The sequence below is a fragment of the Lentinula edodes genome, assembly GCF_021015755.1.
Source record: "Lentinula edodes strain Le(Bin) 0899 ss11 chromosome Unknown C8R40scaffold_24, whole genome shotgun sequence".
NCBI lineage: Eukaryota > Fungi > Basidiomycota > Agaricomycetes > Agaricales > Omphalotaceae > Lentinula > Lentinula edodes.
In genome coordinates, this window is record NW_025764330.1 from 382327 (window position 1) to 399724 (window position 17398).

The 17398-nt window shown below is 45.4% G+C and overlaps 6 protein-coding genes across 6 annotated transcripts; 5 read left to right on the plus strand and 1 right to left on the minus strand.

Annotated features, from left to right (window-relative positions):
• Positions 1-100: 100 nt before the first annotated feature.
• On the plus strand, positions 101-1273 carry C8R40DRAFT_361054 (uncharacterized protein). Its single transcript, XM_046234836.1, has 5 exons — positions 101-628; positions 700-802; positions 860-929; positions 985-1047; positions 1112-1273. Exons 1-5 carry the CDS (start codon positions 320-322, stop codon positions 1125-1127), a joined length of 561 nt encoding a protein of 186 aa, XP_046084925.1. The 5' UTR covers positions 101-319; the 3' UTR covers positions 1128-1273.
• Positions 991-4729, minus strand: C8R40DRAFT_1111997 (DNA helicase). The gene is made up of 13 exons (XM_046228392.1): positions 4581-4729; positions 4479-4530; positions 3975-4423; positions 3791-3921; positions 2848-3736; positions 2393-2794; positions 2308-2341; positions 2216-2258; positions 2142-2158; positions 2049-2090; positions 1465-1997; positions 1112-1411; positions 991-1047 (listed from the first exon to the last, which is right to left on the minus strand). The coding sequence occupies exons 1-12, from the start codon at positions 4686-4688 to the stop codon at positions 1274-1276; spliced, it is 2838 nt and encodes a 945-aa protein (XP_046084926.1). The 5' UTR covers positions 4689-4729; the 3' UTR covers positions 991-1047; positions 1112-1273.
• A 37-nt stretch (positions 4730-4766) lies between these two features.
• Positions 4767-8088, plus strand: C8R40DRAFT_1112003 (Cullin-domain-containing protein). The gene is made up of 11 exons (XM_046228393.1): positions 4767-4990; positions 5042-5392; positions 5445-5777; positions 5826-6332; positions 6381-6470; positions 6529-6810; positions 6877-7167; positions 7226-7486; positions 7539-7676; positions 7725-7772; positions 7832-8088. Exons 1-11 carry the CDS (start codon positions 4958-4960, stop codon positions 7835-7837), a joined length of 2340 nt encoding a protein of 779 aa, XP_046084927.1. The 5' UTR covers positions 4767-4957; the 3' UTR covers positions 7838-8088.
• A 27-nt stretch (positions 8089-8115) lies between these two features.
• On the plus strand, positions 8116-10161 carry C8R40DRAFT_1112008 (uncharacterized protein). Its single transcript, XM_046228394.1, has 5 exons — positions 8116-8253; positions 8324-8335; positions 8385-8495; positions 8552-9168; positions 9220-10161. Exons 1-5 carry the CDS (start codon positions 8191-8193, stop codon positions 9953-9955), a joined length of 1539 nt encoding a protein of 512 aa, XP_046084928.1. The 5' UTR covers positions 8116-8190; the 3' UTR covers positions 9956-10161.
• Positions 10162-11889: 1728 nt separating this feature from the next.
• C8R40DRAFT_361212 (uncharacterized protein) lies at positions 11890-14410 on the plus strand. The gene is made up of 4 exons (XM_046234838.1): positions 11890-12575; positions 12636-12781; positions 12840-14159; positions 14217-14410. Exons 1-4 carry the CDS (start codon positions 11954-11956, stop codon positions 14289-14291), a joined length of 2163 nt encoding a protein of 720 aa, XP_046084929.1. The 5' UTR covers positions 11890-11953; the 3' UTR covers positions 14292-14410.
• Positions 14411-14915: 505 nt separating this feature from the next.
• Positions 14916-17340, plus strand: C8R40DRAFT_1172180 (calcium/proton exchanger; the record flags this gene model as incomplete). Its single annotated transcript, XM_046231820.1, has 19 exons — positions 14916-15180; positions 15237-15271; positions 15328-15376; positions 15424-15455; positions 15511-15585; positions 15634-15641; positions 15693-15711; positions 15768-15813; positions 15862-15888; positions 15941-16006; positions 16062-16195; positions 16252-16273; positions 16325-16539; positions 16591-16785; positions 16852-16874; positions 16929-17014; positions 17082-17147; positions 17201-17242; positions 17303-17340. The coding sequence occupies 19 exons, from the start codon at positions 14916-14918 to the stop codon at positions 17338-17340; spliced, it is 1443 nt and encodes a 480-aa protein (XP_046084930.1).
• Positions 17341-17398: the final 58 nt, after the last annotated feature.

Genomic DNA, 17398 nt, shown 5'->3' on the forward strand with positions numbered 1-17398 from the left:
GATTTAAAACTCCCTCCGACTAACCCATTCAGTCAATCCTTCTCAATCTCAGTGCTCCTTCTTTCCTATAAAGGTGCAACAAATTTTGACAAGTCTAAACATGTACATATTTCTACATTGCGATATTCTCACGGGCTGAACACATTCGTCACTTGCTTATGTCAATCACGTGCAGTAATCGGCAATTTCTGTGTGCCCTAGCGCTTAGCGCCCGCCACTAGTTTATGGTACTTGTGACATACCTGACATACATACCTGTACACCTTCTACTATAGCACAACCACGGTCATATTTTCGTTCTCTTTCAGCTTCATATATCATGGAATTTCCGCAGGCTCACAGCCAAGAGCCTATGATGGCCAAAGATCAGCGATCGTCTCCAGCTCATAATGTTAATGTTGCGCCGCCTCCCATTCCATCCTCTGGATATCGAATCCCACTTGCAGAAAATTCAGCGTTTCCCACCGATCTGCGTCCTCTTTTTTTCGATGCTGACGGTGTTTCCCCTGTTTTCATGGGCAGTGCGATCTTCCCTGATTCTGTACATCCGTGCAAGATTGTGCCCGCATTGGATCCTAAATGTATGGTCCCTTATGGTGGAAGAGAGCACCACCATCACGGTCGATATGTGAGCTATGATACAATGACCTTCGGCCGTTTAACGATACTCAAGACGCCCGTATATATGCGAAATTTTAGGACTTGCTGCCATTGGACTCAAATACGATGGAATTCGTTCGCACTTCGCACGGACAAATACCCCACGGACGTAGACCCGTTGAAGGCGGATATGAAGAAAACGGTTGGTATGCTATGCTCACGAAACCAGCGAAACCGAACTCATCAAAGTACTTTGCAGGTAGCAAGCTATATCATGGAATTGCCACCGTAAATGGCGTACAAGTTCCTGGAAAGACTGGGCTTCATCTGTACGTTTCAATTAGCTACTGTCTGTACCCATCAACCGAATCGTTTTATCTTCAGCGGTGGTTGTAATGTTTCCTTTGCTGGAGGGGAACATGTCATTCATGAAAACTACGATATCTTGTAAGAGCTATTACATCCAGATTTTACGCTAAATTATTCATAACCTCTTTTATCTGAAATATAGATGTTGGAAATTCTAGTTCTATGAGTCTTTGACACCTCACATCTGACCACGGAAAGCAGTGGCAAGCATGCCAAATCCAAATGTTGTATTATACGAGGTAATAAGAATATGCAACATGATACAGTGTACAATATGTAGATGTCTGAACAAAATGGTTTATTTCTATACTTTGCCGCCTTTCCCCTTGCGAGTCTTCGCGACACTAGAGGACGATGCCTTGATGACCTTCGAGGCTTTCGGACGGTAGAATAGCTTGACTTTCTCTCGTCCACTGGATATCTCATCTGCTCGTTTGCCGGGCTTGAAGGTTAGACATCAGCATCAAAAGCAAACACAACAAAGGATTGCACCACCTTAAGATAATACACATGCCATCCACCATTACCCTGCATGGAAACCTCATCAAGACCTTCTAGAAAGCAAAGTCTCTTGAATAACTGCTCATGGAGTTCACCATCGAGATGCTTTCCGGCACCATACTGGGGGAGGCGATTGTAATTGCGTTCACGAATGAAGCTGGTATCTGCTCCCCTGAAAATAGTTCGGCATTGGTCGAGGGTAACAAGCTGTGTGGTGATGGAATGGAAATGTTGCACAAGACTAACGATAGCTTTGGCCTCCTCTGTTAAATCCTGCTCAACCATTTCCACAGCGTGACGACAATTGTCGCAAAACTGATGACAGTTACGACGTTCAAATTTCTCGCCGAAAAATTGGAGGAGCTGCACACGACGACAATCGGATACGTTCAAACAATATTGCATGACGATTCTGGCCTGTAATTCCTGCCGTTCTCGAGCTTCAGGACTAGCAAGTTCTGAAGAATCGCCATTCCTTGGGTTATTGATCATCTTTACAATCACCTTGTAATCACGATACGAGTAGACTAGGCTTGGAATCAATACCAAGAAAACAACTGGAAAAATAGACAACGTACATAACAGACAATCGGCAGGTTTTTGATCACGACCCGCTCGACCTGGAAAAGATATGAGAACCTAGCAATAATTGACAATGGTTTAAAGCCCACCAGTCTCTTGATAATAGCTAACAAGACACATCTTTAGGTGACCACTTTACAGAGAACTTCGAGTAATGACTCACCCGTCAAGAGATTTTGGAAGATCATGGTGGATCACAAACCGTACTGGAATCTTTTGTCAGCAAATCCTAACGTCAAAGAACTGCTTCATTACCGTTTGCTTTGTCTATGCCCATTCCAAAAGCAACCTAACAATTAACAGTCAGACTGAGAGCGAGGTAAGGTTATAAGGGTCTTACTGTGGCAACCACTATCTGGATACGGTCAGACTGCCATTCTTGCAAAACCTGCTCTTTGTCTGTGGTACTCATTTGAGCATGGAAATGTCTTGCTTTCAAGCCTTTCTGTCGTAACTGTCCTGCAACTTTCTCGCACTTGTCTCGACCAAGACAATAGATGATACCAGTCTCTCCTCGATGCTTGGTATTAATGAAGCTGTAGATGTCATCCAAAATTTTTGCTTTTTTGTCAAGGATAAGGTAGTTGAGATTCACGCGGTTGAAAGATTGTTGGAAGAAAGCACAGTTTTTGAGCTTCAGTCGTTTCATGATATCGTCGACCATGGTTTGATTGGCCGTTGCAGTGAGAGCCATTATTGGGACCCTGGGATAGGTCTCGCGAAGGGAGTCGAGACACTGATACTGAAGCAATCGACATAAGCATAGACAATGCAAGGAAGGTAGAATGTGCTTACTGCTTCTCGGAAATCATGTCCCCATGTGGAGATACAATGTGCCTCGTCCACGACAAACCGTGCCAAGTCTCCCGCTCGATAAAGATCAGCAAATATAGATTTGAGAGCCCCGCTGTCTTTGACCTTTTCAGGTGACACGTAGAGAAGACTAGGTTTCGGATATCCTCGTAGTCGTCTCATTATCTCTCCATGATCGACCGTTTCCGAGTTCCAAACCAAAACGTCCACATCTTTTGTCTTCAAGGCATCGACCTGGTTGGTCATGAGAGACAGCAGCGGCGAGATGACGATAGTAACACCTTTGGTTGATCCGCCATTACAGACCGCAGGAAGCTGATAGCATAGACTTTTACCACCTCCGGTAGGCATGAGAACAAACACGTCACGGCCTGCCATAGCTGCGAGTATCGCTTCCAATTGATTCTGTCGGAAATTCTTTAATCGGAAGACGCGTTGTAGATTCCGCATTATTTCCTTATAGAAAGGGTGATTCGCGAAAGCCGTATGGTCCGGCGTTTCTTCCCTTGACATTGGGACTTCGGCGAGAGATTTATTTACATCAGAGAACGAAGCATCGAGCACGGCGCTTAGTTCAGGGGCCTCGTAGTCCATGTCGTCTTCTGGCCAGTAGAAATCATCGCTGTTTGGACCAGTCTGGTAATCCGACTCCTCTATGTCGTCCTCAAAGGAATCGAGGATGGGATCAGAGGAAGATCGGTTATGGTCGCTGGACAATCCATTTAAGGTTTCGGACGAAGCTATGGACACAGAGCTTGAGTTGTGGATGCCATCGAAATAAGGCGATGTAACCAAGCATGGGTCACAATAAGTGCCCTCCTTAGATTCCAGAATTTGACGTATGGCATTGATTCTGCTGCTAAACAGTGTCCTAGAATGCGAATTAAACCGACCAGCAGGTGTTCGTCTCGCTTGTAACACGTACTCGATACCCTCCAAAGTGACAATATCCACTCTTGAGTTCCGTGACTTTCGATACTGTTCAATCGAACAGTTGTTGGTATGTTGCAGAGAAAGGACGAATTCAAGAAGCCCGCGAAGGTCAGCAACGCTTTTCTAAAACGAAGTGATGAAGAATCCGCATGATGGAAAGTGGCAAAACAATATACCGATTCCAAATCCTTGTGATCTTGAGTAGGGTGCTGAGGGTGCTGGTTCAGACGAGGATTACGTTTAAATGAAGGAAAATCGATATCCAGTTGGTCAAAAGGATCGTACAAATCTCTCTTTGTGAGAGAAGCACGTTCGGTGGACTCTTTGGAACAAACGTCGACCAATCCTTCCACATCATCCATTTCTTTTGCTTTCCCCTTCCCATTTATGTCGCCATTGATAAACGACAAATTCTCTTTGTCGTCAAAGAGGCCACTTCTACGTCGTTTAGAGGGGAAGGCGTCAGTTATATGTTGTGTTTCCAGTTGACGCTTCGAGCGCGGACTTGGCGAAGAGCAAGATAGGTCAATTACTTCACGAGCTGTAGACGTTTCTGGTTCTGATTTGCGCGCCTTCGGCTTTCCGAAACCTGGGGTGCGAAAGGATGGGAGGGCATTATGCCCCACTAACAAAAGACAGTCAAATAGGATATTTCAGATATGGTGTACTAGATTCCTTACACGCCGCTGTGCTGGAAGACGGAGTTGCGTTGGTCGAGGGTTTAAATTTGGACTGATTAGGGTTAGTTAGCGACTTGATTGAGACGCTCAGGCAAAACGTACTTTGGCCTTTGGTACCAGTACCGGGAGCGAAGACAGTGTATTGGGATCAGAGATGCTACCTCGCTTCTTCAGTACATCGTCAAGATTGTTCTTTGGTCCAATGGACATGAGGTGGGGAGGAAACTTATTAAATAATACAAAGTTTGGATCAATGGCCGGGAAGTCGTCATGTGATCGCACTGTCAACGGGCGTTTAACTTTCTCTGTTTCCAAGTCCCTAAGATCCTTCCCAGCGTGATAAGACAATTATGGCTACAGGTGAGGAAGATAGTATATGCATCCATAGGCGCACTCACTACTAGGACTACAGCGCCACGTCGAGGAATCAAACCAAAGATCGTAAGTCAAACTTACTTTGACTGCTTGATGGAGTAACTATGAATTTCCGTGAACAGAAACCTCCTAAGAAAGTGTGTATCTGCTTCGATCGACTAATAAACAAACTTGTTCATAATTCAAAGCACGGACCCGCTATCAGTGTGGAGGAGACCTGGTCAACCTTGTCTCAAAATATCAAAGAAATCCTCAACCATAATGCTGCAAATCTTTCGTTTGAAGAAAATCACCGCTATGCATATCACTTGGTGCTGTACAAGAACGGCGACATCCTTTATCGGGGGATGAAGAAAATTGTAGCAGAGAATTTGGATAGGCTTGCGAAAGAGGAAATTATATCTGCCTTTCCTACAACGGGTACCGGTGATCCGATGCAGAGGAGCCAGGAGAACGAGCTGCTTCTGAAGGCTTTAAAGAGTGTATGGGATGATCATACTAGCAATATGGCGAAGTTAGGCCAAATTCTGAAGTACATGGTGCGCCACGATTGCTCTGAACTTTCTGGCTCTTTACTGATGCGCTTTTAAGGATCGCATATACACTAAACCTGCTGAGGTGCCAGAAACTTGGGAGGCTGGACTCCAACTATTTCTCAAACATATCATTTGTCCTCCTATTAAAGATCATCTCTTGACCGCAGTCTTGAACCAGATACAATATGAACGGGAGGGTTATACAATCAATCGTTCTGCCGTCAAAGGCTGCGTCGAAGTCTTACTGAGTTTGGATTCCGATGACAATGCTTTAACGGTATACCAACAAGACCTAGAACCTGTGCTACTCAGGGAAAGCGAGGCGTTCTATAAAAGATACGGCGACACCCTTCTCGAAACGTGTGATACTTCAGAATATCTGTCAAAGGTCGAAGGAATCCCAATTTTTCCGAAAGTTTTGCTCATCCTTCTATAGGTCGCATCTCGCTTTGAATCGGAAGAATCCCGAACCCATCTTTATCTTTCCAGGAAAACCGCTGAACCACTTATGCGAATACTTCAAGATAATCTTCTCGCTGTTCATCTTGACGCTGTTATCACCATGCCTAATTCTGGCCTCGATGCACTCATCGACTTGGACAAATTCGAAGATTTAGCACGACTGTATCATCTTTTTGGCATGGTTCCTAACGGGATTCCCTGCCTGAAAAAAACTCTCAAAGCTTCGATCACTAGAAGAGGGCGCGATATTAATCAAGCATCGTTAGGGGACGCTAGTGGTGGCGGAATCGAATCAAAAGACGCTGATATGGAATCGCGAAAAATAAAAGATAAAGGGAAAGGCCGTGCAATAGCTGCGAGCCAGACTCTGACTACAGCACTGAAATGGGTGCAAGATGTCCTTGATTTAAAGGACAAGATAGATTCCGTTTGGATAAAATCCTTCGCCAGCAACCCAAAGGTCGAAGCGACTATGAACGAAGTAGTCATCCAAGTCTTTGTTGAAACCCCTCATTTATGTGCTCTTTAGGCTTTCGAAACGTTTATCAATAGTAACGATAAGTGCTCAGAATTCATATCTTTGTTTATTGATGACCATCTGAAGAGAGGGCTGAAAGGGGCAAGTTTACTTGGTCAAAGCTATCCCGTGTGAGCACTAACCATGGTCCTATTCATAGAAAACCGACGAAGAGGTGGACGTTGTTTTGGACAAAACAATCACTGTCTTCCGATATCTCACTGAGAAGGACGTCTTTGAGCGATACTACAAGAATCATCTTGCAAAGCGTCTTATTCAAGCGAAGTCTGTATCTGACGACGCAGAACGTGGAATGTTGGCGAAGCTGAAAATAGAATGTGGATATCAGTTCACTCAAAAATTGGAAGGGATGTTCCATGATATCAAAATCTCGGCGGATACCATGAAGTCCTACAAGGAGCACCTCGCAAAATCGATACCGGTATGTTAACCACGTTTACATTGTGCAATTGAAGTGTCACTGATGCTCCTGGTATACTACTCTTAGTCACTTTCCATTGACCTTTCGGTGATAGTCATGACATCGACCTTCTGGCCGTCGCATTCTTCGTCACCGTGCAATTTGCCTCAACAATTGCTGGACACTATAAAACCGTTCGAGGAGTTTTATCTTTCTCAACATTCCGGTCGTAGACTTACTTGGCAACTTTCCTTGGGAAACGTTGATGTGCGAGTTGCGTTCAAAAGCAAAAAGCATGATCTTAACGTGACCACATTTGCCGCGGTCATTCTATTACTCTTCGAAGATCTCAAAGACGACGATTTCCTGACTTACGAAGTATAGACTGAGCCTTTCGTCACCTCCATCTTGACATTGACTCCTAGATTACCTGCAGGACATTCAACAAGCCACTTCTATAGACCACGCCGACCTACAGCGTCAGCTACAATCCCTAGCATGCGCCAAATATAAGGTGCTGAGAAAGCATCCTCCAGGTCGCGACGTCCAGAGTAGTGATGCCTTCTCTTTCAATTCGGCTTTCACTGCACCTCTGCAAAAGCTCAAAATCAGTACGGTCTCTTCGAAGGTGGAAAGCGGAGAAGAATTGAAGGAAACCCGAGATCGCATAGACGAGGAGAGGCGGCATCAAACAGAGGTTTGTCCTCTGTCGTGCAGTATTCTCAGTAATTCTGATCTTGTTGACCAAGGCATGCATAGTTCGAATAATGAAAGATCGCAAGCACATGTCACATAATGACCTGGTCAACGAAGTGACACGGCTTCTTGCTAGTCGGTTTCAGCCGAATCCTCTCATTATCAAGAAACGTATTGAAGGGTTAATTGAGGTATGCGTTAGTCTTTCAAATACTGAATAATCCTGACAGCGATCTTAGAGGGATTATCTCGAACGGGCCGAGGATCGTAAATCTTACAACTACCTCGTGAGTCTTAGGCGAACAGGACTCATCGTCTGCTTTGACTAACCTAGAACAATCTTTAGGCATGAGGTTTTAAATCTGTGACTTACATTAGCATGTACACTATAGCATTTGTTTCCGACGATGGATAGAAGTGTGGCGCAGCATTGTCATATTCGACTTTCAATACCGTGCATTACATGAAGTTTCTGGTCTGCACTTTGATCTCTTGAAACTTGGACTATCAGGACGCTTGTTCAGCCTTGTTGCCCGTTCTGAGTTACTACTCGGAAAAGAGAGCTGTAAGGGCGGTCCGATCCAAACATGACTGTTTATACATGTATAGTTTAAGTAAGCTTAATTTAGACTGCACACCTTCAGACAACTACTCTTTGCCCTCAGTGTCTCTACTATTCTACGTAACTCCTGCAACGTTGATGGTATGGAAGTATTTGGCATGGATCGTCAGCAAGAGTGGAGATACTCACCTTACACATGGCATCAGGTATGCACGACATCGACGTTCCGCGACAGAATAGGAAACTTAACAAACTCCTGAAATTTCAATGTAACAGTCTCACGACCAAGTAAGAAGCGCACCAGCTCCAAGAGATAGCAGTATTGATCATTGTGCAGGCCACAGTTCTATTGATGATTCCATTTGAGGCAACCGAAGAAGACATATCCGTCACTATTGACTGTAACTACATTTTCGCCGGGGTATCTGGTCAGGCTCCCATAATCAAGGTGTGGAATGGCTCTTCAATTTTATAATTGCCCCCATTCATTCCATGCGCTCAAAGGGCCGTCTGTATGGACAAGTGGATCCAATTGCTTCCTCCTGGCAGCTCGAATATCAGCCACATCTATTCCGCCCCTCTCCCAGAGAGCGCACGACATCTACCACCTCCGTGACCTCCGCAACATCCGCTTCTACCCATTCATCCTACGCTTTCATTTCCGACCCGGAAATGTCTAGCAGTTTTGCGGCATCACTTGAGAATCGTGATGCATCTCCATCTCCCGTTCTTTCCTCTCCGTCTGATCGAAGCTTCACTCTCCATCAACAACTTTTAATTGCTCCCCACCATTCTCGGCCTGTGTCTCCTCGTAATAGCATGCACTCGTCGTCTTCCTCTTCGTTTGCCTCCCTTGATTCATTGTCCCCTAATACGGCTGCTGGAGGACATAACGGAAAATTATTAACGCTCCATCTTGAGAAATCCCAGACCGTTATATGGCCATCGCTTATTATCGGACCTGCTCCGGACACCCTGACACCCTCTGTGTGTTCCCCCATCACTGCTGTAGGCGCCGAGGTCGAACAACAGTATAATATGGACCCAACGAGTTTAACACTCATCGCGTTAGAGTTACTTGATATACGAATGGATAAAGAAGAAGCTTTCGAGTGTTTTCTGTAAGTCACATAGAATATTGCAATATGCATCTGGATTCACTTCCTTTTCAGACGAGCCTGGCACCTTGCTCATGTACCAACGGCGACCATGAAACTTGTTTCATGCTATTTTCCAATATACACATCGTATGACATTCCGGACAGTAACATGAGTAATGAACAGCATGTACAACGGGGTACGCAGGCATATTATCTCCAGTGCATTGGGGGTCGCACCGGTCTCGCTCGGCTCTACATCGAAGCGGGGATGTTGTACCTGGAGGGCACCGCTTCAGGCCTGATTTCCTCTTCGCACTCAAGCCTCGCGTCGATACGAATGCCTTTGCCACCATACGGCAGTGCCACAGTAGGCCATAGTCCCAGCGGGACGGAGGTATGGAGAAGGGATCGTGTAGCTGCCGCTAGATTTTTCGAGCGAGCAAGAATATTGCAGCCAGGTTTGGAGACACCAATGTTACCTCTGTCTGCCCCGGGATCGGCAGAAGAGATGGCTGTTGAGTTAGAAATGCAGATGCAAATGCCATCAATTGAATTGGATAGCGCACTGAGGACAGATCCATTTCCTGAGAACCATTTGCGAGATCGACGGCGGAGGGGGAAAGGACAGGAAGACGCTGTCCAAGCTCAGGAAGGGAGCAGATCCCTGGTGGGTAAAACAGCTGGTGATGTGGACAGTACATGGTACATGCTCCTCCCTAGTCTTGTCGGCGCTGGCACTGCGCTCGTGATTGTCGGTGTAGTAGGTGTTTTGAGCTTTTCTTGGTCGAGGAGGAATCAAGGATCTTGATCCATCAAGTGGACTTGTGATATTCTTGGTTGAATCCTGTAGCACATTTTTGATTGTAGGGCAAATACTATAGGTCTGTTCAGTGCTTGGTAACTGTCTATGCTATCAGATGCAATGTGTAAAACGACTATCTCCCCAAGAAAATGTACCTCGAATTAGACCGCGGATTAGACCAACGTTCAACCTTTGTTACCTTTCCCCCCACTGTGCATACAATTTATTTGAATCACGACATCGCTCTATATATAGGACAGGAAGAAAGACTTGCGCACTTACCTGGGAGATAAATTTATCACCGTGGTATGTATACAGACGACGGTAGCTTAAACATGGCAGGCGAGAACTATTTTGACTATACCGAGAAATATTGCCTGCTGTTCTGTGTGACATGATGAGGATAATTGGGAATTTACAACATAAATGGTGTCATCGTTAGAGTCAAGTTGCCTGCCCCAGTTTTTTTGTTTCGCACCATTACGATTTATTAATCACGGTGGTAGCCTTTAGTCCGTTCATGGACACATCGACCGGAAAGAGAAATGCAAATTCGTTATGAGTAATCTGCTCAACCGACGTCTATTACTTCGACAGAACTGAGATGTTCGTGGCATTATTCTTCAACTAGTGAATGCTATGTACATCTCATCCCGTCGAGCGGAATTTTTTATCACTTCAGACGTGAGATTAGGGGAACAACCTTGGGTAGCCTTAGAGCTTGTATGATGTAGGGACTTGAGGGAAATCAAGGCGCGGAAATAACACACGGGAAATTGTCTTAGCAGCCGCATATTGATCAATGTCCGAAACCCAAAGCAGACCTAAGCAGACCAGCCATCTATATGGGACTATTCCAAGGTGCTCCGGGAAACAGGATATGAAGATGAAGGCTTTTTCAACGGTCGGTATTCCATATATGTAAATGCATATTCCGTTCAGAGATGTAAACGTTAACCTTCTGGATGGAACTTCCTCATTGACGTGTAATGTTTGGTTCTTGTTCATATTTCCTGTAAGAGAAAGCGTTGCTTGCGTTTAACGCAGCGTATTAGTAGAGATAGCATACAAAGTTCAAACCGACCTTTCAGGTTCCAAATTGCCAAGGAAGAAAAAAAAAACAGAACGATAACATTCGATCACAATTTCAGCCTCCACGGGAAACAGAAATCAGTGAGGGTTTTTGGAAAATATTACGCCGGAGGTGCACCTTCGTGCAGAGAGGTTCACTAATCTATGTGGGGTCCCAAGGGGCCCAAGTGGCCACACAGTCCCAACGGGAAACGTTGGCCCAAGGGAAATTAGGATCGGCTCGCAACTCACAATATTGCGTGCGATGCGAGACATTCATTGCACAACATGTTTAAATTTCATGGTCCATAACAGTACATAACGGGATATCCGAGTGATTGTCGAACACCATTGTATTGAATCTAGGAGAGAAACGTTGTATCGTTTATTCTGGAATCTGGTACCTGTAAATAAGCTCAGCATATGACCTGTAGTTTACAAAGGCAGGGTTCGTTCGTCGTTTTGGTCAAAACATATGGGTAGGCGAAGTCACCGCAGAGGATCCGGGCTACGCTGCGGTCAGCAGGTGCCAGTTTGTAGGCGATTTGAAAATTTGAATGCCGGTACGGACATGAACATGATTATAACGTCGGCATGTGCGACGGAGTGAGGACAGTCGAGGTATTTTGGCATAAGCTTAGCACTTCATGTTTTACTTGTTAGCTTTGTTCGACAAAGAAACAGAATCCAACGTTCGCCATAGTTTTCAAAGATAAATACCGAGGAAATGTGCATGGGAAAAGCTAGAGCTAAAAAACCTACAATTGCTTGAATCATGATGAAGACTGAGAAAGAGTACTTGTGCGCACGTGGACTCCCGAAAGGGAAATGAATATCTTTGTCAAAATCTTGCCGTTTTATTAGGCAGGCAAAACATTTGTGTCATATAAGGACCGCCATGACTATTGACAAGACCGTCGCAGTTATTCCCTCATGTCCACTGTACACGATTATCCGTTGGAGCTTCTGTCCCGAATCTGTGCCCATATATACTCCGCATGTCTTCCCCCTGTCGAAACTTCGTTGGATCCCCTCATTATAACTGAACACGGTGTACCTGTCTCTCTTCCATCTACCCTTCCGCCAAGTTACTGGCCGGAACAAGATTCGCGTCATACACTTTCCAGCCTTTGCCTTGTGAATCACGCTTGGTACGAGGCTGCGAAACCCTGGCTATGGCGTAAGCTGGAGGTCCGCTTGCCCCGCTCCTGGTTATCACTCGTTGACGAGATTGCATGGGATCTTGAAGAAGAGACCGTTGATCAAGTCATGGAAAAAACTGTTAGAGCTGCAACTGACGCTGCCCTGCGGTCTGCATCTTCCAGCTTTGTCGTTGACAAGGATGCGGAGAAAGAACTTCACGCGACTGTCATCGACTCCATTGCTTTGCCTGAAGAATCAGTTCCTCTCGAACTCCTTTCCCCGGTAGCTTCCCGTGAGCCGAGCCCAAGAAGATTCAGGACAAAGAGCAAGAGTCCGGCTCGCTGGGAGCTCGTGCGTACCATCAGCGATGCAATTCAAACTGTGCTTGATAGCAAATCACCCGGTTTTTACGGTGCGTAGTGACTGCTTCATTTATTAGTTGGGCATAGTTCTAATCTGTCCTCCCTATCAGTACCCATTCCCCGTGATCCTCGTCCAGGTCGTTTTGTGCAACATCTCGATTTCAATCATTTTCGGACTATTGGAATGCGACGTTCTGTAGACGACGGAGCCAACAGCAGATTTGTCACCGGTGATCGTGTTGAGGCCATTTTGAAGGTTAGTGGTCTTCTTTTGCTGAAAGAAACCAAAGATGTTGATTAAGGACCAAGTACAGGAAATGCCCAATCTGACGGTGTTTGGAGCTACGGAATATATGGATGGCGCATTGACTCTACCCGTGCTCAACGAACTGCTTTTACGTGGGGCTCCCTCTCGTGGTCGCGGTCGCCCTTCCCGTGGCCGAGCTTTTATAAACGTTAGTGACGCAGAGGAAGAAGATCGAGAGAGGAGACGAGAGTGTGTTGAATTGGAGGCTTTAGATTTCACCGGTTGCGTCAGTGCGGTCTTCGTAAATGCTCTCACGGAGTTTGTCACCACTAATCTCCTTCCACCGTTTGAGGGTATCTCCGAAAGGGATGTCCTTCATCGTTTTGCGACCACATCCTTGGATGATATGTTGTTCCTGCCAGGGCTCCAGCGCCTTGGATTACGTGGGGTCAAGTCTGTGCTACCACACATACTTACTCCATTTGTTTTGGCATTTCCGTCCCTCACTCATCTCGATCTGTCCGGAACTCGAGCGTCCTCGGAACTTCTAGCTGCTTTGGGTCAATCTCCAACTGTTCGACTGCAATCACTCGCACTGAGCCGTTGTATCCGGCTTACCAGTGCGGGTATCCGTTCGTTTTTGATTGATTCTCCTGTTACTTCCAATTTGACGGAATTGAATTTATATGGGGACATGACCTTCGTCTCACCGCTTGAAGAACATGATCTGAAGGACATCTTATCGTTGGCGCCATGCTTTGTTCGAGGAAATTTAGTGTATCTTGATTTGTCAAGTGCCCCTCTAACCCAAGATGTTTTGGATGTGTGCCAACCCCTACAAAAACTACGCTCTCTTGGGATGTCCCATATACCCGACCTTCCGTTGAAAATTGTATCAACTTTCATTCTGAGCAAGGCGCCACATGTTGAAGTACTCGCTCTGGTGGGTACCACACCTGAGCTTGACTGTGGGTTGAGACCAGGAAACACCGGACCTGTAGCACAGCGAGGCACAGTACGACAGTCATGTGTAGCTCTGCACTCGCGCTTAATCAATCCCTTATGCACGCCTCCGTTCTCGTTCAGTATCCTTAACCCCGATTCTCGAAAATCTCAAGCACCAACGAGCTTGCGAGTAGTCGAACTTTCTCAAGTCATGCTTGGCGGCCTCGGTGGCGGCGCCGGAAGCTGGAGAATTGTGAGAAGCAAAGGTGGTCGAGGTTGGTATGTCGACACTTCCAGTGGATGGGTCAGTCAACCTGGGGAAGGAACTTGTCTCAGACGCGACCTGGGGCTCGATCATCCATTACGGAGGGAATTACAAGCACTAGCTGATGCCAATGGGAATGTCAGCAGCGGAGTTGGCTGGCACGCCCGCAAAATGGAGGTACGTTACTTCCAAATGTATCGTTAAGTATTTGTACTGACAACTCCGCAAACCTAGGTTCTCCACGGGAGAGGAATGCTGGGTCGCGAGGATGGTCTCTACGGTGCTGTCAGTTTTGCATACCAGGGGTGACACGTCCAGAATGACGGTTGAATTTGTCTACCGGAGTTACTGTATGTACGCTCAAGAAATTATCATATATGAGCATTTAATACCATTATTAGTATTCAATGAACGCCCTTGTACGCCCCGTTAAATATGATCGTTGTACTTTCGCTTTCGATACAAGAACGTTGAAACGTTGAAGTCACCTTGCTTGCAAGCATTCTACCCCAGAGTTGAGTTCTTTGATGTACAAATACACTTTGAAATGGTTTTATTTTCAAGGTTCTACAGTTCACCATCCTTCACCTACATAGCATATGGAGGCTCTGCTCATGGCGCGCCCTATGTATTCGCGCCGCATTTTTTAAATGTACTAAGAAAGGAGTCCGTTTGGACATTGGGAGCCGCCTACTACATAGCGTCCAGACTCTACTGGCAGTGTATGTATGTAAGCGCCTACTGTGTTACGCTTGGCGTGAGCAAAATTAACAGCTTTATAAGTATAATTTTGATCTAGCGGCTGATCGAATCGATGATTGTGACGTAAAGTCTGAGTGTCTGAGTGCGAATTTCGAAAGTTCAAATTGCTTAACAGGCCGCATCTACTTGCTCAACTTCCATCTTGCCCCCCAAAATTCTTCTAACTCCGTCATGTTTCCAGAGTCTGTTGAAGAATCCACTGAATCGAGGCAGCCACTGTTTCAACCTGCATCCAGCAGCGCTGTAGGAACGAGAGTTGAAGTGGGACAACCTGGATTTTCAAAAAGGACCAATACTGGAAATAATGTGAATCGGACCCCTACACGTACTTCCTTCAATTTGCAACGTGCGAAAACGAGCTTGCTCACTCCTACAAAATCTATTGGACCTGCACCGAGTTTTCTTCAGAGCATCAAATCAATAGTCATGGCGTCTTGTGCGTGTTCATCATTCTGACTTGAGGCGAAATTAGTCTTACCTGTGGGTTTACAGGGCTAAATTTACTTTTGGTCTGCATCCCAGTCTCTGTACGTCGACCCCACTCCTTTCATTCCGCTCGTTGAACGTTGATTGCTTGTCCTAGTGGGCACTTAACTTTGCAGTGAAAGACCAGCATACACTTGTTTTCGTTTGTGTGTCTGCTTTACCCTCGAATTGAACATTGTGCTGATCTTCTTAGTCTCATTTCTGTCTATCATACCCCTTGCGAAGGTGTGCGCCGTATCTGTCCACCTCAAATCCCTGAGATTAAATATGCATGCTGCAGCTTCTTGCTTTCGCTACTGACGAATTATCAATACGTGTCGGTCAAACCCTGGCTGGTCTACTCAATGCCACATTGGTTCGCCACTTTTTCTGCCAAGTTTCTATGCACTCACATACAGAGCAGGGAAATGCGTAACTCGTTTATGTGTCCTATTATTAATCTATTCTCATTAACGTTTCAAGTGTGGAGCTCATAGTTGCGGTATGTCATGGTTTATCTTCGTGGCCGTCATACAATACTGACGATTTTTGGAATAGATCATCGCTCTGACGCAGTGCAAATTGCACATTGTGCAATCGTCATGTAAATTTAGTTAGTTGCACCCTTGTAGACGAACTAACTGCTTCTTAGTGGTCGGATCGATTCTCAGTAATCTGCGTAAGCGTTCTTTTATTGATGGTCGTCATGTAACTTATGGTTCTGGATCCAGTCCTCGTTCTTGGAATGTGCTTTTTTGCAGGCGGTCTTCGGTTCTCTGAGCAAGGATTCAGTGCAGGTAAACATTCGTTCCATACGTACGCGAATAGCCTCTCTTCACACAATTTATTCAGTGGCAACCCAATTAAACTCATCGTTGCTAACTTTGAGTGTTATTGCTGTGTTATTGCCTGCTGCATTTCACATGAACGTCACTGGTTCGACGGATTCCGATGAAGGTCAAGATATTTTGAAAGTTAGTCATGGGGTACGTTTGATGTTTTTTTGTTTACTTGTGCTCTGTTAACACATTACTTTGATTAGGTTGCCCTTATCCTTCTCTTTAGTCAGTGATATTGTTATCTTCGGGATGTTCCTTCACCAAATTTTCCTTCAGTTTACGCCTCTTATCTATTTTTCCAACTTTACTCTCATGCCACACTATATACCGACGATGGTGTTCCACCCTCCATCCCTTATCCGAAAAAGAAGGCTGAAGGGGCTGAATCCCAAGTTGGTGGAGATCTAGAGCAAAGCAAGCCGGTGGAAGATGAAGAGACACCCCAAATGAGCCTTTACACCACTATTGCTCTATTGGTTATTGTCACTGTTGTGCGTGTCCTCGCATCTATCATGTGTTTTGCAAACTCACGCGGTGGATAGCTTGTGGCCGTTACAGCGGAGTGGTTGGTAGATTCAATCGACGGTTTGACTGCAACTGGTGCAATTCAAGAGGAGTTTGTTGGAATCATCTTGCTCCCCATTGTAGGCAATGCTGCGGAACATGTCACTGCTGTCACTGTTTCTGTAAAGGACAAGTTGACTCTGAGTCTTGGGGTGGCCGTTGGATCCAGCATAGTGAGTTTGCTCATGGACCGTACCGGAACTGCAGTTTGTTGATACAGTACCAATTTTGCACGTTAGCAAATCGCTCTTTTTGTCATACCGTTAGTTTGCTTTTGATCTTAGGTCGAACTATCAGCTAACCTTTATTTCTTTAGTTTCATCATCACTTTGGGGTGGATCTTGGGAAAGCCGCTCACTCTTCTGTTTGATCCTTATGAGTCAATCACGTTGTTTCTTGCCGGTATGCATTTCACCTTTTCTGAATCCACTATTCATGATATGACCGCATCTAAATGTTTGATATCCAGTGCTTACCGTTAACTATTGTGTGCAAGACGGCAAATCAAATTGGCTCGAAGGCATGATACTCATGTGTATGTCGCGTCATTTGCACAAGGTTTATGGGCTGATGTTTTCCTACCTCTAGGTTTATATGTTATACTCTGCGTCACGTTCTGGTACTATCCTGGTTCGTTCCGATTTCAATTTCATTGTTAATATTGGTTGATTAAACCTTGTCATCGTCTAGGCTCAGACCCTTCAGGACTCCTCAATACATGTACTTAATCACTCCAAATCGTCCTCGGAACTTTTCGATTTTACGGGGTTCTTAATACATGCAGCT